The 16,934-nt window shown below is 43.4% G+C and overlaps 2 protein-coding genes across 2 annotated transcripts; both read right to left on the bottom strand.

Moving 5' to 3' along the window:
• Positions 1-1,099: 1,099 nt before the first annotated feature.
• On the bottom strand, positions 1,100-4,822 carry LOC106572760 (keratin, type I cytoskeletal 18). The gene is made up of 7 exons (XM_014147223.2): positions 4,318-4,822; positions 3,501-3,583; positions 3,220-3,376; positions 2,258-2,422; positions 2,046-2,171; positions 1,727-1,944; positions 1,100-1,413 (listed from the first exon to the last, which is right to left on the bottom strand). The coding sequence occupies exons 1-7, from the start codon at positions 4,732-4,734 to the stop codon at positions 1,410-1,412; spliced, it is 1,170 nt and encodes a 389-aa protein (XP_014002698.1). The 5' UTR covers positions 4,735-4,822; the 3' UTR covers positions 1,100-1,409.
• A 1,108-nt stretch (positions 4,823-5,930) lies between these two features.
• On the bottom strand, positions 5,931-12,500 carry LOC106572756 (keratin, type I cytoskeletal 18). Its single transcript, XM_014147218.2, has 7 exons — positions 11,960-12,500; positions 8,970-9,052; positions 8,076-8,232; positions 7,550-7,714; positions 7,300-7,425; positions 6,721-6,941; positions 5,931-6,441 (listed from the first exon to the last, which is right to left on the bottom strand). The coding sequence occupies exons 1-7, from the start codon at positions 12,401-12,403 to the stop codon at positions 6,321-6,323; spliced, it is 1,317 nt and encodes a 438-aa protein (XP_014002693.1). The 5' UTR covers positions 12,404-12,500; the 3' UTR covers positions 5,931-6,320.
• Between the last annotated feature and the right edge of the window lie 4,434 nt (positions 12,501-16,934).

Raw genomic sequence — 16,934 nt, 5'->3', positions numbered from 1 at the left:
TGATGGCCTGCAGGGGTAATCTCTTGGCAGGAGAGTCCAGTGGAGCCCAGTGATGCAGAGGAATTGCAGGTATGCAGTATAGAGATTATGCACACTGTCTCTGGAATTAGTCTGGCATGCTCAGTCTCCCCGATACACTCGCTGCTCTGCTTCCATCCCTCTAATGCAAGGCGGCTAGGGATCTCTGGCTCTAACAACATATATCTGTGTATGGTCTAGTTTTTAACTTTGAACTAACCAATAACAACCTGTTGATATTAACTTATTGAACCGGATGTCTGATCGTCATAAAGGATGCAAGTGGATCACCATAGAGACCAAAAAAGTGCATCAAATAAAGTGCAGACTAGACTAATGTGCAGGAAAAGAGTGGACTGTGAGTAATGAAATAGCATTGGAATGGAGGCCCAATCCATCAGTAAGGGGGTAGAGAGAGAATGTTGGGTCAAAATGCAGAATGAACCCAGAATTCCAGAGAACTTCATACACATTTACATATCTGGCTAGACCGCGACCAGAGCTGGATGGGGTGTGCCAATTCTTTAAAGCTGTATATCTATGTGGGGGTTTTACGTTGATGTTGCTTGAGTGATGTTGCTTTCCACGTCACATCAAGAGCTCTATTTGATCCGTATCACGGAAATTCAGAGTTACAGCATGATTTAAATGTAAAGGCAATGTCTCTGTGTTAGCAGAGACCTCTGGAACAGCCTGCCAGAGAACCTGAGGGGGGCCGAAACTGGACATATTTAAAACACATCTTAAAACAAACCTTTTTCAGCTTTGCTTTTCCTTAGGGTGCTTTTTAATCTCTTATGTTTGTTGTGTAGTAAATATTGATATATTTATTTATGTTTTTTTTCCTGTGAAGTGCTTTGCGTTGCATTCATGTCTGATATGTGCTATATAAATAAAGCTTGATTTGACTTGATAAATGCTGCAGATGTTGGCTCAATAAGAAATTACTATCAGCGATACAGATTCAATAGAGCCCCAATTTAGCATTTATTTCCTGTATGCAGTTAGAGAGGAAACAAATTGATTTGTCCTGATTGGTTACAGTAGATGAAAACAGAGACATACACATACAACCATTACATTAAGTGTTTGACTTCATTTATTGTGAAACATTGGTCATTTTGTGAACAATTAACTGTTATTCTGGGAGTGTTGTGGTGTGTCATGATGGTGATGATGATGATGGTGGTGATGATGATGAAAATGGTGATGATGATGAGAGAGAAGATGTTTCTTGACTGGGTGGTTATCCTTGGACAGCTTCAATCCCTCCTTCAGATTTGACATCCTCAGTCACACCTTCAGACACTACTTTGCCATCCACTAGTGTCTGGGTGACAACCAGCATCTTTGTTCGAAAAGCTTTAGTAGGTTTCTTCTCGACAGCAACCTCAACTAGAGAGACACAGATGAAAAGACAGATACCATAACTACAACACAGTCATTTCCATATCAGACCTGATCCCTTGTGCATAGTTGCATGAAGCTAGTTTGAATCTAATTTGCAAATATTCCCATGCCTCATAGAATAACAAGCAAACAATAGAACAAGGCCAGCCGTTTAATGATAAGCTACTAGTACAGCTGTATCGCTCCAGTAACTTGATAGTTTTATCATCTCAACATACTTCAGGTATTGTAGTTGTTACACTACCCTAACCAAGCAGGACATGTAGCTCCACCTGTCATCTCTCCTTGTTTTACTCACTTCAAGTCTCCGTCCAGCAGCCTCCTGTACTCGGCGATCTCAGCCTCCAACTGTATATTGATGTTGAACAGGATCTGGTAGTCCTGTGTCTGGTGTTGGATGTCGGAGCGGATCTGGGTCAGCTCAGCCTCCAGCCGCAGGAGGACGGCATTGTATTTCTGCAACTCCATGTTGTAGCGCATCTCAATGTCATGAAGGTTCCCCCCCAGAGACGCATTCTGTGGTTGGGAGGAAAGTACGTGGTCATAGGATGGATCCACCAAGATTGAGTTCATTTTGAAATAGTATGGTAGCTATTGTATAAAATAATCATTCTTACCAGGCTGATCTGGGACTGAAGCTCAATCTGCAGGGACTGAATACTCCTCCTGCTTTCACTGAATGTGGTGTGTGCCTCCTTCAGGGCCACTGTATTCTCAGTCACCTGGACCTGCACCTCTGTGATCTGGACACACACACACCAACATGTTAACCCACAGTAATACAGTGCAGAACATTGAAAAGTGTTAGGAAGGAAGGACAGAGTCGTACTTTAGATTCATGCCACTCTTTGAGCTCCTCCTGGTTCTTCAAGGCCATCTTCTCGTACTTGGCCCTCATCTCCTCCATGATCTTTCCCAGGTCGTGTCCCTTAGCAGCATCCACCTCCACCTGCACTCCAGCCATGGAAATCTGGGTATGCAGCTCCAGCACATCCTGACACAAAGGAAACAGGAAATCCATTCAATTAATGACATGATGGTTATGTTAGTAACCTAGCTATGTAACCTATCTGAATGTTAGTCAGATTGCAGGAAATCCATTCGGTCAATGACATGGTGGTTATGTTAGTAACCTAGCTATGTAACTGTTAAAGTTGCGCCTTATTCGTTTCTGGTATCAGAACAAAATAGTCAGCACATAGTAACTTCTGATTTAGCTGTACTTTAATTAATGCAAACACGTGTATGGTAAATATGTAGTTCGTATACGGTCTCTCTGTGACACCTCGCAGGGCAGACAGAGAAGAGGGCGTCACATTCTATTGTTCTCTCTTTTATACTCTGACAGAGATCGTTCCCGCTCAATGCTGGCCTGTCAGAGGGAGGAGGAGCGTGGTTTAAACTCGCTCCTCCTATCGTCGGCGTGCAGGCTGGTCCCAGCCTAGTGACGCACTTCCTGTCGCCGGGTGTCGTTCTTCCTGTCTTCAGCAGTTGATTTATCCGTAGTTTATATACTTAATATTGTAGCATAGCTTCCCCAGTATATTATATAAGTTATGCATACAAATAGCCAGTTCAACCCTAACATAACCTATCTGAATGTTAGTCAGATTGCAGGAAATCCATTCAGTCAATGACATGGTGGTTATGTTAGTAACCTAGCTATGTAACCTATCTGAATGTTAGTCAGATTGCAGGAAATCCATTCAGTCAATGATATGGTGGTTATGTTAGTAACCTAGCTATGTAACCTATTTGAAAATGAGTCAGTTGACAGGAACCATTCCTTACCTCTGCATGGGTCTTCTTCAGGTTGATCAGTTCCTCTGTCAGAAACTCAACATCGTTCTCCAGATGCAGCTGGAGCACGATGGTGTCATCAAGTATTCTCCTCAGATTTGCGACATCACCCTCGACAGTCTGACGCATCCCAATCTCACTTTCATGCCTATTGACAACAACATTAAGAATGTAAAGACGTGGACATAGCCATAATGAAAGAATGTTGGCCCTATAGATTCATGCCAACAGATGATAGCAAGTAACACGTTTCTTTGTTTATAAGCACTCACTTGACCTTGAAGTCCTCTGCGGCTAGGCCGGCACACTCAACTTGGATAGCGATCTGTGCATTGCCCACTGTCATCTCCAATATCTGAGGAAATATTGGAGGGAGGAGAAGGATGATTCTGGGTATATCTGTGAATCTCTTCTACAGGGTGGAGCTACATAAACATGTCCCTTGGTAAAACCCGCCACTCCATCTTTGTGCAGTTAGAAACAAAGTGACACTCACTTAAACATCTATACAGCGTCAACATGGTGGAGCCACGTCTGATAAGATGTGCTGTAAATCATATCAGTTTACTGTGGGGTGGTTCTGTGAAACCTCACCTAATAAAAGGCTTAAGACAGTATTTCCCAACTCTAGTCCCCCAGTACCCCCAGCAGTATATATTTTTTTTTGTTGTAGCCCCAGACAAACACACCTCATTCAACTTATCAAGGGCTTGATGATTAGTTGACGAGTTGAATCAGGAGTGCTTGTCTGGGGTTACGGCAAAAATGTGTACTTAACTGCAAATATTGGCTTTAAATATTGTGAAATTAATGAGTGGGGCGACTCAATTAACCATACAGTAGGGGCAGTTTGGAGCAGTCAGAATCAGGGTTGGGGTCAATTCCATTTCAATTCCAGTCAATTCTGGAAGTGCCCCAAAAAACAGTGATTTTCAGTGAGGAAAATATGGAATTGGAATTTGGTTTACTTTCTGAATTGACTTGATTTGAAATGGAATTTACCCCAACCCTGAACAGGATATGATTCCACACACATAATACTTTGTATGAATCAAGCTTGAATTTAATGTAATTATTTGAGGGCCTCACCTTCTTCCTCAGGTCCTCCAGCGTGGCTTCGTAGCGGCTGTAGTCTGCCCCAGCAGGCCCTTTCTTCTCCAGTACCTCCCTGATCTGTAGCTCCAGCTTGCCATTGGCCTGCTCCAGGTTCTTTACTGACTCCAGGTAGGTGGCCAGACGGTCATTCAGGTGCTGCATGTTGAGCTTCTCATTACCCATAGTGAAGCCACCATCAGCTGTAACACCTGTGTACACCTGGTGCTCTGCCCCTCCTCTGAAGCCCCCGAGCCTGTTGCTGGTGTGGACGGAGGAGATTCTGGTCCCATGTCCCCCGGCACCGCCATGGGCACTCTGTGAGCTCCATGGCTTTGCGTATAGGCCTCCACTGCCACTTTCAGCACGATGCCCAGTAAATCCAGGATGCTTACTGATACATACAGACTCCATGTCTTCAGAGAGGAAATCCAAGAAGAAGAGAAGAAGAAACAGAGAACCACCTAACACTGGCACAGATTGATTCTACCGAGCGTGAGGAGGATGGAGGTTCGTTTTTATATACGAGGCTGCGTTCTGACACGCCACTCCCTTCGATCACTATCACTTTCTAACCTTTAGTCTCCTACATAGACTATGTCCTCTCCACCTCTCCACCCCCATTGTAACTGTGGTTTGGTAACTATGGTCAATGAGGCAGGGGAAAGTGTAGCCTATGTCACTTATGTAAGATTGAACTGTAGATAGCAAATGTACTGTATTTAAAGTAGCAGTTACAGACTCTTATTCAGAAGTCATTCAGAATCAATATTGAAAGCCAACTGCTGTTCTATTGTAATCTAATATCAATAGCGAAGGAAGGAAATGGAAAGGGAATACCAAGTCAGTTGCACAACTGAATGCATTCAACCGAAGAGATAGCCGTAGGAGATAGCCTCGCTTGTTATTTTACTGATGCTGTTTAATTATTTGTTACTTTGATTTTAATAAATGTTTTACTTTTCAATTTTTTACTTAACACTTATTTTTATTTATTTTCTTAAGTTCTTAAAGCATTGTTGGTTAAGGGCTTAAGGGCTCTACTGTACACCTGTTGTATTCGGCGCATGTGACAAATACAATTTGATTTGATTTGAAATGTGTCTTCCATAGATAACCCAACCCCTCTGAATCAAAGCTAACCAATAAAGCAAATATTACTTTCATCATGTGGCTCAGCTGGTAGAGCATGGCGCTTGCAATGCCAGGGGTTTTGGTTCAATTCCCACAGGGGACCTGTATGAAAAAGCATGAAACTGTATGGACTCACTGCTGTAAATTGCTCTGGATTAGAGCGTCTGTTAAATGACTAAAAGGTAATGTTTGATCTTTTGTAAAGCACTATCAGTAGGTAACATAACACTAACTATAAAAGATATTGGGGAAGGCAGGGTAGCCTAGTGGTTAGAGCATTGGACTAATAACTGAAAGGTTGCAAGATCAAATCCCTGAGCTGACAAGGTACACATCTGTTGTTCTACCCCTGAACAAGGCAGTTAACCTGCTGTTCCTAGGCTGTCATTGAAAATAAGACTAATGTCCCCAATCTATGAGAAGTGATAACCTAGAAGACCTGTTTGTTCAGTTACACAGCAAGTGCATAGCCAAGATTCTGATCAATGTTTTATTGGACAATGAAAGTACATCACACCAGGCAAATTCAACTGGACAGAAAGAAAACTAAGATGACAATGGTCAAAAAAGACATTTTACAGATTTACAGATATTTTACTTAATCAAATTGCTAGTTTTAAAGGTAAAATCGTATTGGTTAAAGCCAATTTCATCCTAAATTACTCAATTCTGAACTTGTACTGTAAATGTATATACGCCTAAATGCGTAAGATAAAAAAAGACTTAAGACTCAAAAGCAAAAGAAACATGATGAAATAAATAAAGTGGAGATAATTTTCTTCTTATCCAGCTAGATGTTATCTTATGTCTATGGTGTGTTGGATGGTGTTGTACAATCAGGACGATGTGGAATGATGGATGTAGTCTCACAGGTCCCTCTCCTTTGTCTCTGTGCTGGAGGAGACAACCTTCCCATCCACCAGGGTCTGTGTGACGGTCATCACCTTGGTCTTCACTGTCCGCTGGTCCTCCAGAGCATCCTGGAGCCTGAGAGAGAGAGAGAGAGAGAGAGAGAGAGAGAGAGAGAGAGAGAGAGAGAGAGAGAGAGAAAAAAAATATATATATATATATGAGTCAACATAAAAATATTTATGCAATGGCTACTTTTGCCTCCAAGACAGAAAATTGCCATTGGATGACTATTTACCACAGTAGGCTCTTGGCCGGCAACAAACTTCATGTTCATTCTCTTTCTCAAGTCTGCTTAATTATAGGAATTATGCATGCAACACCAATTAAGGCTTTCTCTCCCTCTGTCTTACTCACTTGAAGTCTCCTCCGTCCAGCAGTCTCCTGTATGTGGCGATCTCCGCCTCCAGCTTCATCTTGATGTTGAGCAGGTGCTCGTACTCCTGCGTCTGCTGCTGGATGTTGGAGCGGAGGTTAGTCAGCTCAGACTCCAGACCCACGAGGATTTTGTTCAAGGATTCCATCTCCATGTTGTAGCGCATCTCTGTGTCTCGCAGCGTCCCCTCCAGAGATCCTTTCTGTTAGACAGAGAGAGAGGAAGAGTAAAGACAGTCAGTACAGGTGATTGGCCTTGTAAATTAACATGAACTTAAAAGAAAAACTCCACCCAAAAACTATCATTTGGTATTTGTTTCATAAGTCCATTGTTGATATAGTCCCAAAATGTGGTGCATGTCAGCAATCCAGTTTTCAAGATATATAACTTTTAAAATATAGAAATACAGCTGACATGTGAAACCTTTTGGGACTATATCAACAATCGACTAATTCTAGAAATACCAAAAGATAGCGTTTTCATTTAACCAATAGCATTGATGCCATGATGTCTTTTGTACACACTGGCTGTGTGAATATAGTATTGTTGAGGGATCTTACCAAGCTCTTTTGTGAGTCCAGCTCGATCTCCAGTGTCTGTAGCTGTCTACGGAGGTCGCTGATCTCTGTGTGTGCGCCTTGGAGGGCCTCTGTGTTCTGTGACACCACGGACTGCACCTCTGTGATCTGGAAGGGACATAGAGGTGATATAGATGTCAGTTTAAAAATCATTGGTTAAGTAGGAGTTTCTGTGACGGTTTCAATGAGAAGTCATCAGTGTGTGGTAAATGAATAAGCTGGTAGGTGTTACCCGTGTTTCATGCCATGCTTTGAGCTCCTCTTGGTTCTTCAGGGCCTCTTTCTCGTACTTGGCCCGGACCTCAGCCATGATGGCAGCCAGGTCCTGGCCCTTAGGAGCATCCACGTCCACCTGCACTCCAGACTGGGAGATCATGTTATGCATCTCCATCACTTCCTGTTGGGGTAGAAGGACAACAACGTTAAAATTCATTAAGCAATATGTTTTCAAGAGTGAAGTCAGCGTCCGTATTTAGGCTGTTCATTTGGGTACCCAAGGTGCCCCCCTGGGTGAGTCCTATGTGTGTGCCGCACCCACCACACCCTCGCTAAATCCCAAAGATCTCACACGGAACAACCCCTGTTTATACAGTATGGTTGACTCTATCTCCGATGGTGGCATGCTAGGTCTTGCTCTAGTTAAGCCATTGTGATGACAAGGGAGAAGGTAAACATTTGTTTGGTGGTGCAAGAGGGGTTGGGTTGTGTACTATATTGGTTTGGTTGTTGAAGGGGGGGTTGGCCCATGGTGAACTTACGTTGTCGTGGTTCTTCTTCAGGAAGATGAGCTCCTCCTTCAAAGCTTCGATCTCACTCTCCAGGTTCATGCGGCCCATGTTGGTGTCATCTATGACCTTCCTCAGGCCAACGATGTCAGCCTCCACAGACTGGCGAATGGACAGCTCAGACTCAAACCTGCAACACAAAGGCAAACAGCATCAGATACAATGCCCTGGAGAGCTACGGTGAAATATTCTCAAAAGTGTCCGTTTAAAGGCCCAGTGAGGTGAAAACATAATTTTCCTGTGTTTTGTATATACTTCCATAATATGAGGTTGGAATAATACTGTGAAATTGTGAAAGTTCTGATAATGCCCAATTAGTGTAAAATCTGTTTGAAAAGACACCCTGAAATTTGAGCCTGTTTTGGTGGGATGGAGTTTTGGCCTGCCTGTTGACATCACCAGGCGATAATTTGGTTAGTAGACCAATTAGAAAGAGAGTTCCAAACCTCTCTGCCAATAACACCTAGTTTTCAGTTTTCCCCTCCCCACTAAGAACACTCCCAGAAAATCCTAGCTAAATTCTTTCTTGAGAAATGTCTCTTTGCTAAGAAGCTATTTTTGTTTCAGTTTGACCATTTTAATTGAAAACAATCACAGTAAGATATTTAAGTGTTACCCAGAAATATTTTGATATTGAGATAAAAACGGCTGCATTGGACGTTTAAAGCATAGACTGTAGAGTATGGAGGGTATGCAGATAATGTGGCACATCAACGGTGTTTGTTAAGTTACTGTTAATTAAGGTGTGTCAGCAACTGTCTGCTTGTTTAGTCACCGTTAATTAAGGTCTGTCAGCAAATGTTTGCTTATTTTACACTGTTAATTAAGGTGCGTGTGCAACTGTCTGCTTTGCCTAGCTTGACTTACTTCACCCTGAAGTCATCAGCAGCTAAGCGGGCATTGTCGATCTGAAGACACATACGAGCGTTGTCTGTTGTGGCATCAAACACCTGCCAATGACAAGATAAATTAAAGTCAACATGCTTTTCATTTCATTTTTTTTCACAGCAGTTTCAATGCTGTACTTTTGTGTAATGAGTATGAAAGTGACAAGGCTGGTGACAGTGGCAGCCAGGAGCAGCGGAGGCCAGCTGCCCCACAGCCGCAGTGTTTGCTCTCCATGGTATAGTAGATAAGGCTGGCGATGGATGGATGCAGGTTACAAAGTTCGGGAGGCAATCATTAACAAACAGCCAAGCTGAAAGTGCAGTGGAATACATGTCAGGATGGAGGCAGGTGATTTGCATCAGGCGGGAGGTTGGTGTGTGTGTTGTGTGTGTGTGTGTGTGTGTGTGTGTGTGTGTGTGTGTGTGTGTGTGTGTGTGTGTGTGTGTGTGTGTGTGTGTGTGTGTGTGTGTGTGAGATGGGGAGGGGGTGGTTACTGGGTTGGGTTTCCTGTTGTTCCTGTCGTGAGAAGCCTTGTTTTTGTAAAGGAGGAATATTTGAACTAGCGGTCACATCCTGGTATCACGACAAAGAAAAATGAACCCGTTGTGATCTATGCGTTGGGGGTCAATTACGTGCCATGGGCAGTTGGTAAAGCCAACACATCCATGTTGGCAACAGCTTAACTGCCTAGGCCTTCCTCCCCTAACCTTTTATGTAAGGCTTCATAATGACAACCATTACAAGAGCAGCAGACTAAGCAAATATTTTAAGAAATATTGACACAGCTCATATTCAGTTTACCATTTGTTTTTCTCATTTTCAAAGTTCAGTTCAATGTCCTTGTTTGAGAATTTTTTTCAAAGGGACAAAGAGAAGCAATAAGATAGCGGACTAAACTCCACTCCATGGTGAAGGAAGCGGACTAAACTCCACTCCACGGTGAAGGAAGCGGACTAAACTCCCCTCCACGGTGAAGGAAGTTCCCGATGAACTCCACCAACTGAGTGGAGCAGAGACCAGGCTTTGTGGAATTCAGCTCCGACTACATCGATTTGCCCAAGGCCATTTCTTTAAAAAAATTGTCATTATGAAACACTTACCTTGTATCTATGTTTGTCCTCTGAAATTGTGTGCCTTTTTCTTTGTTTGCTGAAATCCATACTTTTTCACTAAAAGCTAATCAAATACAACCACTGACTGTTTCCTTGATGAGATTCAATTGGCACATGCGCATTTGCACTGAATTGCCATCTTAGAGAAACAGCAATGAGCAAACAGTCGGTGGCTGTATTTGATTAACGTTTATTGAAAAAGTATGGATTTCAGCAAACCAAGAAAGGCACACATTTCCAGAGGACGGACATAGGTACAAGGTAAGCATTTTATAATAAAATGTTTTTAAAGTATTGACCTTGGGCGAATCGATGTAGTCGGAGCTGAATTTCACAAAGCCCGGTCTCTGCTCCACTCTGTTGGTGGAGTTCATCAGGAACTTAATTCACAATGGAGCGGAGCTTAGTTAGCTAGCAAGAGAAATGCTGTAATGATAGTCTTGTTATATATTTGAATTTTGTCTCTCGCTATTGGTATCTGGCATCTAATCTCCATATTTTGCATAGTTACTCTTGTCACTTTGGGTGGTTTGACTTTGGCACGTTGCTCCAGCAAGGTCTACACGGCAAAACCACAGAAGCATGACTGGAATGTTCCAGAATCCAATGGAAAGAGTTTTTCGGATATGTTTTTTTTTTAAATAACAAATATAATATAGTATCAGGCAGTATTTACTGTATGCTTTAAAGTACAACAGTAACTTGTTGCAGATGCAGTAGGCCTATAATAATGACTGTTTACTAGATGTCTAACAGTATTTTTCCGAAGTATCAGCAGCTCTGAACATTTCCAGTTGAATGACTCACAGAATATCCTTGCTCGCCCAACAGTATACACACATAAAGCATTATAAACCCATATGTCAATCATTCAGTACTGTATATATACATATATATATATATATATATATATATATATATATATATATGGAACACTATCAGAGGAATGGGAATGGAATGACCTGGTTAGACGGACTACTTTTTAATGACACAGTACATTGACTCCCAAACTCATTTACCATGCTCCACCATCAAAGTAAGGACCACACCATGAAAGTGTAAGTTGTGAGTAAGAACCACACCATAAAAGACCCACAGACCACACACTGGTTGAATCAATATTGTTTACTAACTTAATTTCAATGAAATTACGTTTAACCAATGTGGAATAGACGTTGAATTGACGTCTGTGCCCAGTGGGTAGTAGCCTCATTTAATTTACTGCTACACACTTACCATAGCTGAGAGAAAATATCTAAATAACCTTTTTAACTTTACCTACAGCTGTAACAACTCTCCCAGTTTTCATGGTTAAATTTGTGCATAACTGTTGATGGCTATATTGTAGATAATCATTTGAAATGCTACTGTATCGTAGTTTCATTGCTAACAATCTTTGTGCTACACAGTTAACTGATAACAGGAAGTTAAATAAACACATCTATGACCCCTGAGAATGCTAGCTGGACCTGGAACTCTGGCCATGTCGAAGGTCAGCTAGCAGAACCCCTTGGAATTCCCCTTCTTATTGCTTTTTGTCTGCCCCTTGACCTTCTGCCTGGGGATGCCGGCACCTTGGCATCACTAATCAGCACAGCTCTAATGGACAAACCAGCTACACTGGGTCTTTACTACCCAGGTCAATAACCTGACAAGGATAGAGTAGGGCCACTGTGTTTCCTCTTTCACTCCCAAACTACTCTCTGTCACTCTGTTACTCTCTTCTGTTGGGTCAGCCATTGTAGAACAGTGAATTTGCATTTGAAATATATATTACTTCCCTAAAGCTCTATGGTGTAGCTTTGTCCAGCATCTCATATTAGCCAATAGTACTCCTTTCTCCCCCTGGCCTCTCACCTTCTTCCTCAGGTCATCCAAGATGGCGTTGTAGCGGCTGTAGTCGTTGACATCTGGGCCTCTCTTCTCCATAGCCTCCCTGATCTTCAGCTCCAGCTTGCCGTTGGCCTGCTCCAGATTCCTCACCATCTCTAGGTAGGAGGCCAGACGGTCGTTGAGGTTCTGCATGGCAAACTTCTCATTGCCCATGATGTGAGCAGTGTCCCCGCTGGCGCTCACCTGGATGCTGCTGGACATGGAGCCCCCGGAACCTCCCATCCCAACCCCCATCCCTCCCATCCCGCTTCGCACACCCGAGTAGGACACAGAGGAGATTCGGGTCCCCTGACCCCCAGCACCACCATAGGTGCTGGCGGCCCGGTAAGTGGGAGCAGTAGAGCTGTGAGTGATGGAGTGGCTGTACCCACTGCCAGGTCCCCTGGTGCTGCTTCGTTTGACACTCATTTTGTTAGATGGAGTGAGATTGAGAGAGGCACAGAGAGTTGAGAGTGGGCCGGCAGAAACAGGAGCACACAGACACACAGAGCATGGGCAGAGAGGAAGCCACTCAAACTTTATAACCCTGCTGGCCCCCACAGTCCCTCCCCCTAAACACTCCTCTCTTTCCAAGTTCCCTCCCTCTCTCCTCTGTGCACCAAAAGCACTTTTTATAGAATCCTTTGTCTGGTTTTGCACTCTCAAACTTGAAACTCTACAATATACTGTAATTTCAAACGTGAATTTTTGTTTGCCTCAGTTTGTAACTATTCCATGTCAAAATCCCTCGGTAATTTGAGATTTTCATCTCTTTAGTTATAATGTCACAAAATAAGTAATCAATGTATATTAATTATGGACTGGTACAACAGAGTGATGGTAATCAGAAATATTTTGTGATTGTATATACCTGTGATTAATTCTGGACCCAAATATGGTAATTTTTTATATGAACCATGTGTGTGAACTGTAATGCATTATTAATGTATTTGTGTTCCACTCCCTACACAAGGTGTTTCTCAATTTCCTGACTGGTATAAATTCTTCTTGAGAAATGACGGATAGTGAGCAGGGGTTAGTCATGTTCCTGAGAACACCTGGAATCACATAGAACTTTTTATTTTGAGTTGTGACAACTCATGTCCCTGCCAGTTTGCATCGCAAACCACACAGGCGTAAAAGGCACAATCCTGTCACGCCCTGACCTGAGAGAGCCTTTTTTATGTCTCTATTTAGGTTTGGTCAGGGTGTGATTTAGGTGGGCATTCTATGTCCTTTTTTCTATGCTTTGTATTTCTTTGTTTTGGCCTGGTATGGCTCTCAATCAGGGACAGCTGTACATCGTTGTCGCTGATTGGGAGTCATACTTAGGCAGCCTGTTTTCCTTTGGCGTTTGTGGGTAGTTAATTTCTGTTTAGCGTTTTGCACCTGACAGAACTGTTTGGCTGTCGTTTTTTTTTTTTTGTTAAAGTGTTCTAGCTTTAATAAATTCATGATGAGCACTAACCACGCTGCGCCTTGGTCTACCTCTTCAACGACGGCCGTTACAGAACTACCCACCAACAGAAGACCAAGCAGCGTGGTTTGGAGCATCGGGGGGAAGGATGGACATGGGAGTTGGAACGTCAACTCTGGGAGGACAAGCAAAGGGAGCTATGGGAACCTGAGATGCAGCCCCAAAAATATTTTTTGGGGGGGCACACGGGTAGTTTGGTAGGGCCAGGGTTGAGCCCTAAGCCAACTCCCCGTGCTTACCAGAGGCAGCGTGGTACTGGTCAGGCCCCGTGCTATGGGGTGATGCGCATGGCGTCGAGGCCGAGTATCCACAGGCCGGTGTGCTCGGTGCCAGCGTCCTGCATTTTCCGGGGGGAAGTGGGCACCCAGCCAGTACGGGCGGTGCCAGTCCTGCGCTCGAGACCGCCAGTGCGCCTCTACGGTCCAGTGTATCCTGCTCCCCGCACTAGCCCTGAGGTGCGTGTCTTCAGTCTGGCGCCTCCAAAGCCAGCACCACGCACTAGGCTTCCAGTGCGTCAGCCCAGTCCAGTACGTCCTGTTCCCGCTCCTTGCACTAGCCATGAGGTGCATATCTTCAGTCTGGTACCTCCACTACCAGCCCCACGCACCAGGCCTCCAGTGCGTCAGCCCAGTCCAGCTCGTCCTGCTCCTCGCACTAGCCCAGTGGTGCGTGTCCCTAGTCTGGCGCTTCCTAAGCCAACCCCACGCATCAGGCCTTCAGTGCGCAGTCCCCCGGTGCAGCCAGAGTCGCCCGCCTGTCCCCCGGCGCAGCCAGAGTCGCCCTCCAGTCCGGGGCCCGCGGCGAGGGAACCCGCTCTAGAGGCCCCACCTAAGTGGGGTGAGCCAGTGGTGGAGCGGGGTCTGCGTCCCGCTCCAGAGCCGCCACCGCGGAGAAATGCCCACCCAGACCCTCCCCTATAGGTTCAGGTTTTGCGGCCGGGTCTTTGGGGGGGTACTGTCACGCCCTGACCTGAGAGAGCCTTTTTTATGTCTCTATTTAGGTTTGGTCAGGGTGTGATTTGGGTGGGCATTCTATGTCCTTTTTTTCTATGCTTTGTATTTCTTTGTTTTGGCCTGGTATGGCTCTCAATCAGGGACAGCTGTACATCATTGTTGCTGATTGGGACTCATACTTAGGCAGCCTGTTTTCCTTTGGCGTTTGTGGGTAGTTAATTTCTGTTTTGCACCTGACAGAACTGTTTGGCTGTCGGTTTGTTGTTTTTTTTGTTAGTGTTCTATCTTTAATAAATTCACGATGAGCACTAACCACGCTGCGCCTTGGTCTACTCTCTTCAACGACGGCCATTACAAATCCAGAATTGGTAAACACAGTTTTGGACTTAAAAATAAATGATATAGGCTAATGCCATGGAATCTTGAAGAATGTATCTCATAAATGTCTCATGAGTTTAGATCAACTGTCTTACCCCGTCAGAACCCCAAAATATAAGCTTCTTAAAACCTCTCAAGGATCAGGCCCTCTTTAAAAAAAAAAAAAACACCTAAAATGACATACCCAAATCGAGTTAGTGTTTGTTGCACCTCTTCATCACGTTTTTTTGTTCTTAAGTTTATTTGTGTATCTTGCATAGTTTCACAGTTCAATAAAATATGTGGAATGATACACACGCTGCACTTTGGTCCGCTCCTTCCGACGAACGACGTGACAACCTGAAGCAAGGATATGCATATTCTTGATACCATTTGAAAGGAAACACTTTGAAGTTTGTGGAAATGTGAAATTAATGAAGGAGAATATAACACATTAGATCTGGTAAGAGATAATACAAAGAAAGAAATGTTTTTCTTTTTCTTATCATCTTTGAAATGCAAGAGAAAGGCCACACTATATTATTTCAGGATAGGCGTAATTCCGATTTCGTTCCACTCCCTACACAAGGTGTTTCTCAATTTCCTGACCGGCATACATTCTTCTTGAGAAATGACGGATAGTGAGCAGGGGTTAGTCATGTTCCTGAGAACACCTGGAATCACAGAACTTTTTATTTCAAGTTGTGACAACTCATGTTCCTGCCAGTTTGCGTCGCAAACCACACAGGCGTAAAAGGCACAATCCAGAATTGGTAAACGCATTTTTGGACATCAAAATAAATTATATAGGCTAATGCCATGGAATCTTGAAGAATGTATCTCATAAATGTCTCATGAGTTTAGATCAACTGTCTTACCCCATCAGAACCACAAAATATAAGCTTCTTAAAACCTCTTAAGGATCGGGCCCTTTTTTTAAAATGTCCACCTAAAATGACATACCCAAATCTAACTGCCTGCAGCTCAGCACCTGAAGCAAGGATATGCATATTCTTGATATCATTTGAAAGGAAACACTTTGAAGTTTGTGGAAATGTGAAATTAATGAAGGAGAATATAACACATTAGATCTGGTAAGAGATAATACAAAGAAAGAAATGTGTTTTTCTTTTTCTTATCATCTTTGAAATGCAAGAGAAAGGCCACACTATATTATTTCAGGATAGGCGTAATTCTGATTTTGGCCACTAGATGGCAGCAGTGTATGTGCAAGGTTTTAGACTGATCCAATGAACCATTGTATTTCTGTTCAAAATGCTGTATCGAGTCTGCCCAAACATGCCTAATTGGTTTATTGACACATTTTCAAGTTCATAACTGCGCACTCTCCTCAAACAATAGCATGGTATTCTTTCACTGTAATAGCTACTGTAAGTTGGACAGTGCAGTTAGATTAACAAGAATTTAAGCTTTCTGCCCATATCAGATAGGTCTATGTTCTGGGAAATGTTCTTGTTACTTACAACCTCATGTTAATCACATTAGCCTACGATAAGCTCAACTGTCTCGCGGGGGACACACCAATCCTGTAGAGGTTAAAAAGGTCAAAAGAAGAAGAATGGCCATGAAACTGAGTAGACAGGGTAAAGGCGTCAGCATGCTTCAGAGTTCGACTAGAGCAATTTTGCAGCAATTTTACATCTGACTAGGATGTTTGGTGCAGTATTTCTGAAGTGACAAAATTGTCTCTCATTGAACGACAAAACCCACTACATTGAAGAATCCCTACTGTTGACCAATCGCCGAACAGCGGGGCGTAGAATTTGGCTCGCCTCGAGAATTTTTTGTTGTGTATCCAAACGGATAAAATGTCACAAAATGTCATCATAATATACACTGAGTATACCAAACATTAGGAACACATTCCTAACATTGAGTTGCACCCCCCCACCTCTTTTGCCCTCAGAACAACCTCAATTCATCTGGGCATGGACTTTACTAGGTGGAGAAAGAATTCTACAGGTATGCTGGCCCATGTTGACTCCAGTGCTTCGCATAGTTGTGTCAAATTGGTTAGATTACCTTTGGGTGGTGGACCATTCTTGATACACACGGGAAACTGTTGAGTATGAAAAATCCAGCAGTGTTGCAGTTCTTGACACAAACCATTGCGCCTGGCACCTACTACCATACCCTGTTCAAAGTCTTTTCC

This window comes from Salmo salar, chromosome ssa15, assembly GCF_905237065.1.
Source record: "Salmo salar chromosome ssa15, Ssal_v3.1, whole genome shotgun sequence".
NCBI classification, from domain to species: Eukaryota; Metazoa; Chordata; class Actinopteri; order Salmoniformes; family Salmonidae; genus Salmo; species Salmo salar.
This window is presented reverse-complemented; position numbering and strand designations above follow the sequence as displayed.

Excerpts from the sequence above, each read along its gene's own strand:
- LOC106572760 (XM_014147223.2), bottom strand. The coding sequence starts at position 4,734 with ATGGAGTCTGTATGTATCAGTAAGCATCCTGGATTTACTGGGCATCGT. Across the intron at positions 3,584-4,317 it reads TGGAGGACCTGAGGAAGAAG|ATATTGGAGATGACAGTGGG; the intron begins GTGAGGCCCTCA and ends ATATTTCCTCAG. Across the intron at positions 2,172-2,257 it reads AAGAGTGGCATGAATCTAAA|ATCACAGAGGTGCAGGTCCA; the intron begins GTACGACTCTGT and ends GTGTGTGTCCAG.
- LOC106572756 (XM_014147218.2), bottom strand. The coding sequence starts at position 12,403 with ATGAGTGTCAAACGAAGCAGCACCAGGGGACCTGGCAGTGGGTACAGC. Across the intron at positions 7,715-8,075 it reads TGAAGAAGAACCACGACAAC|GAAGTGATGGAGATGCATAA; the intron begins GTAAGTTCACCA and ends CTACCCCAACAG. Across the intron at positions 7,426-7,549 it reads AAGCATGGCATGAAACACGG|ATCACAGAGGTGCAGTCCGT; the intron begins GTAACACCTACC and ends TGTCCCTTCCAG.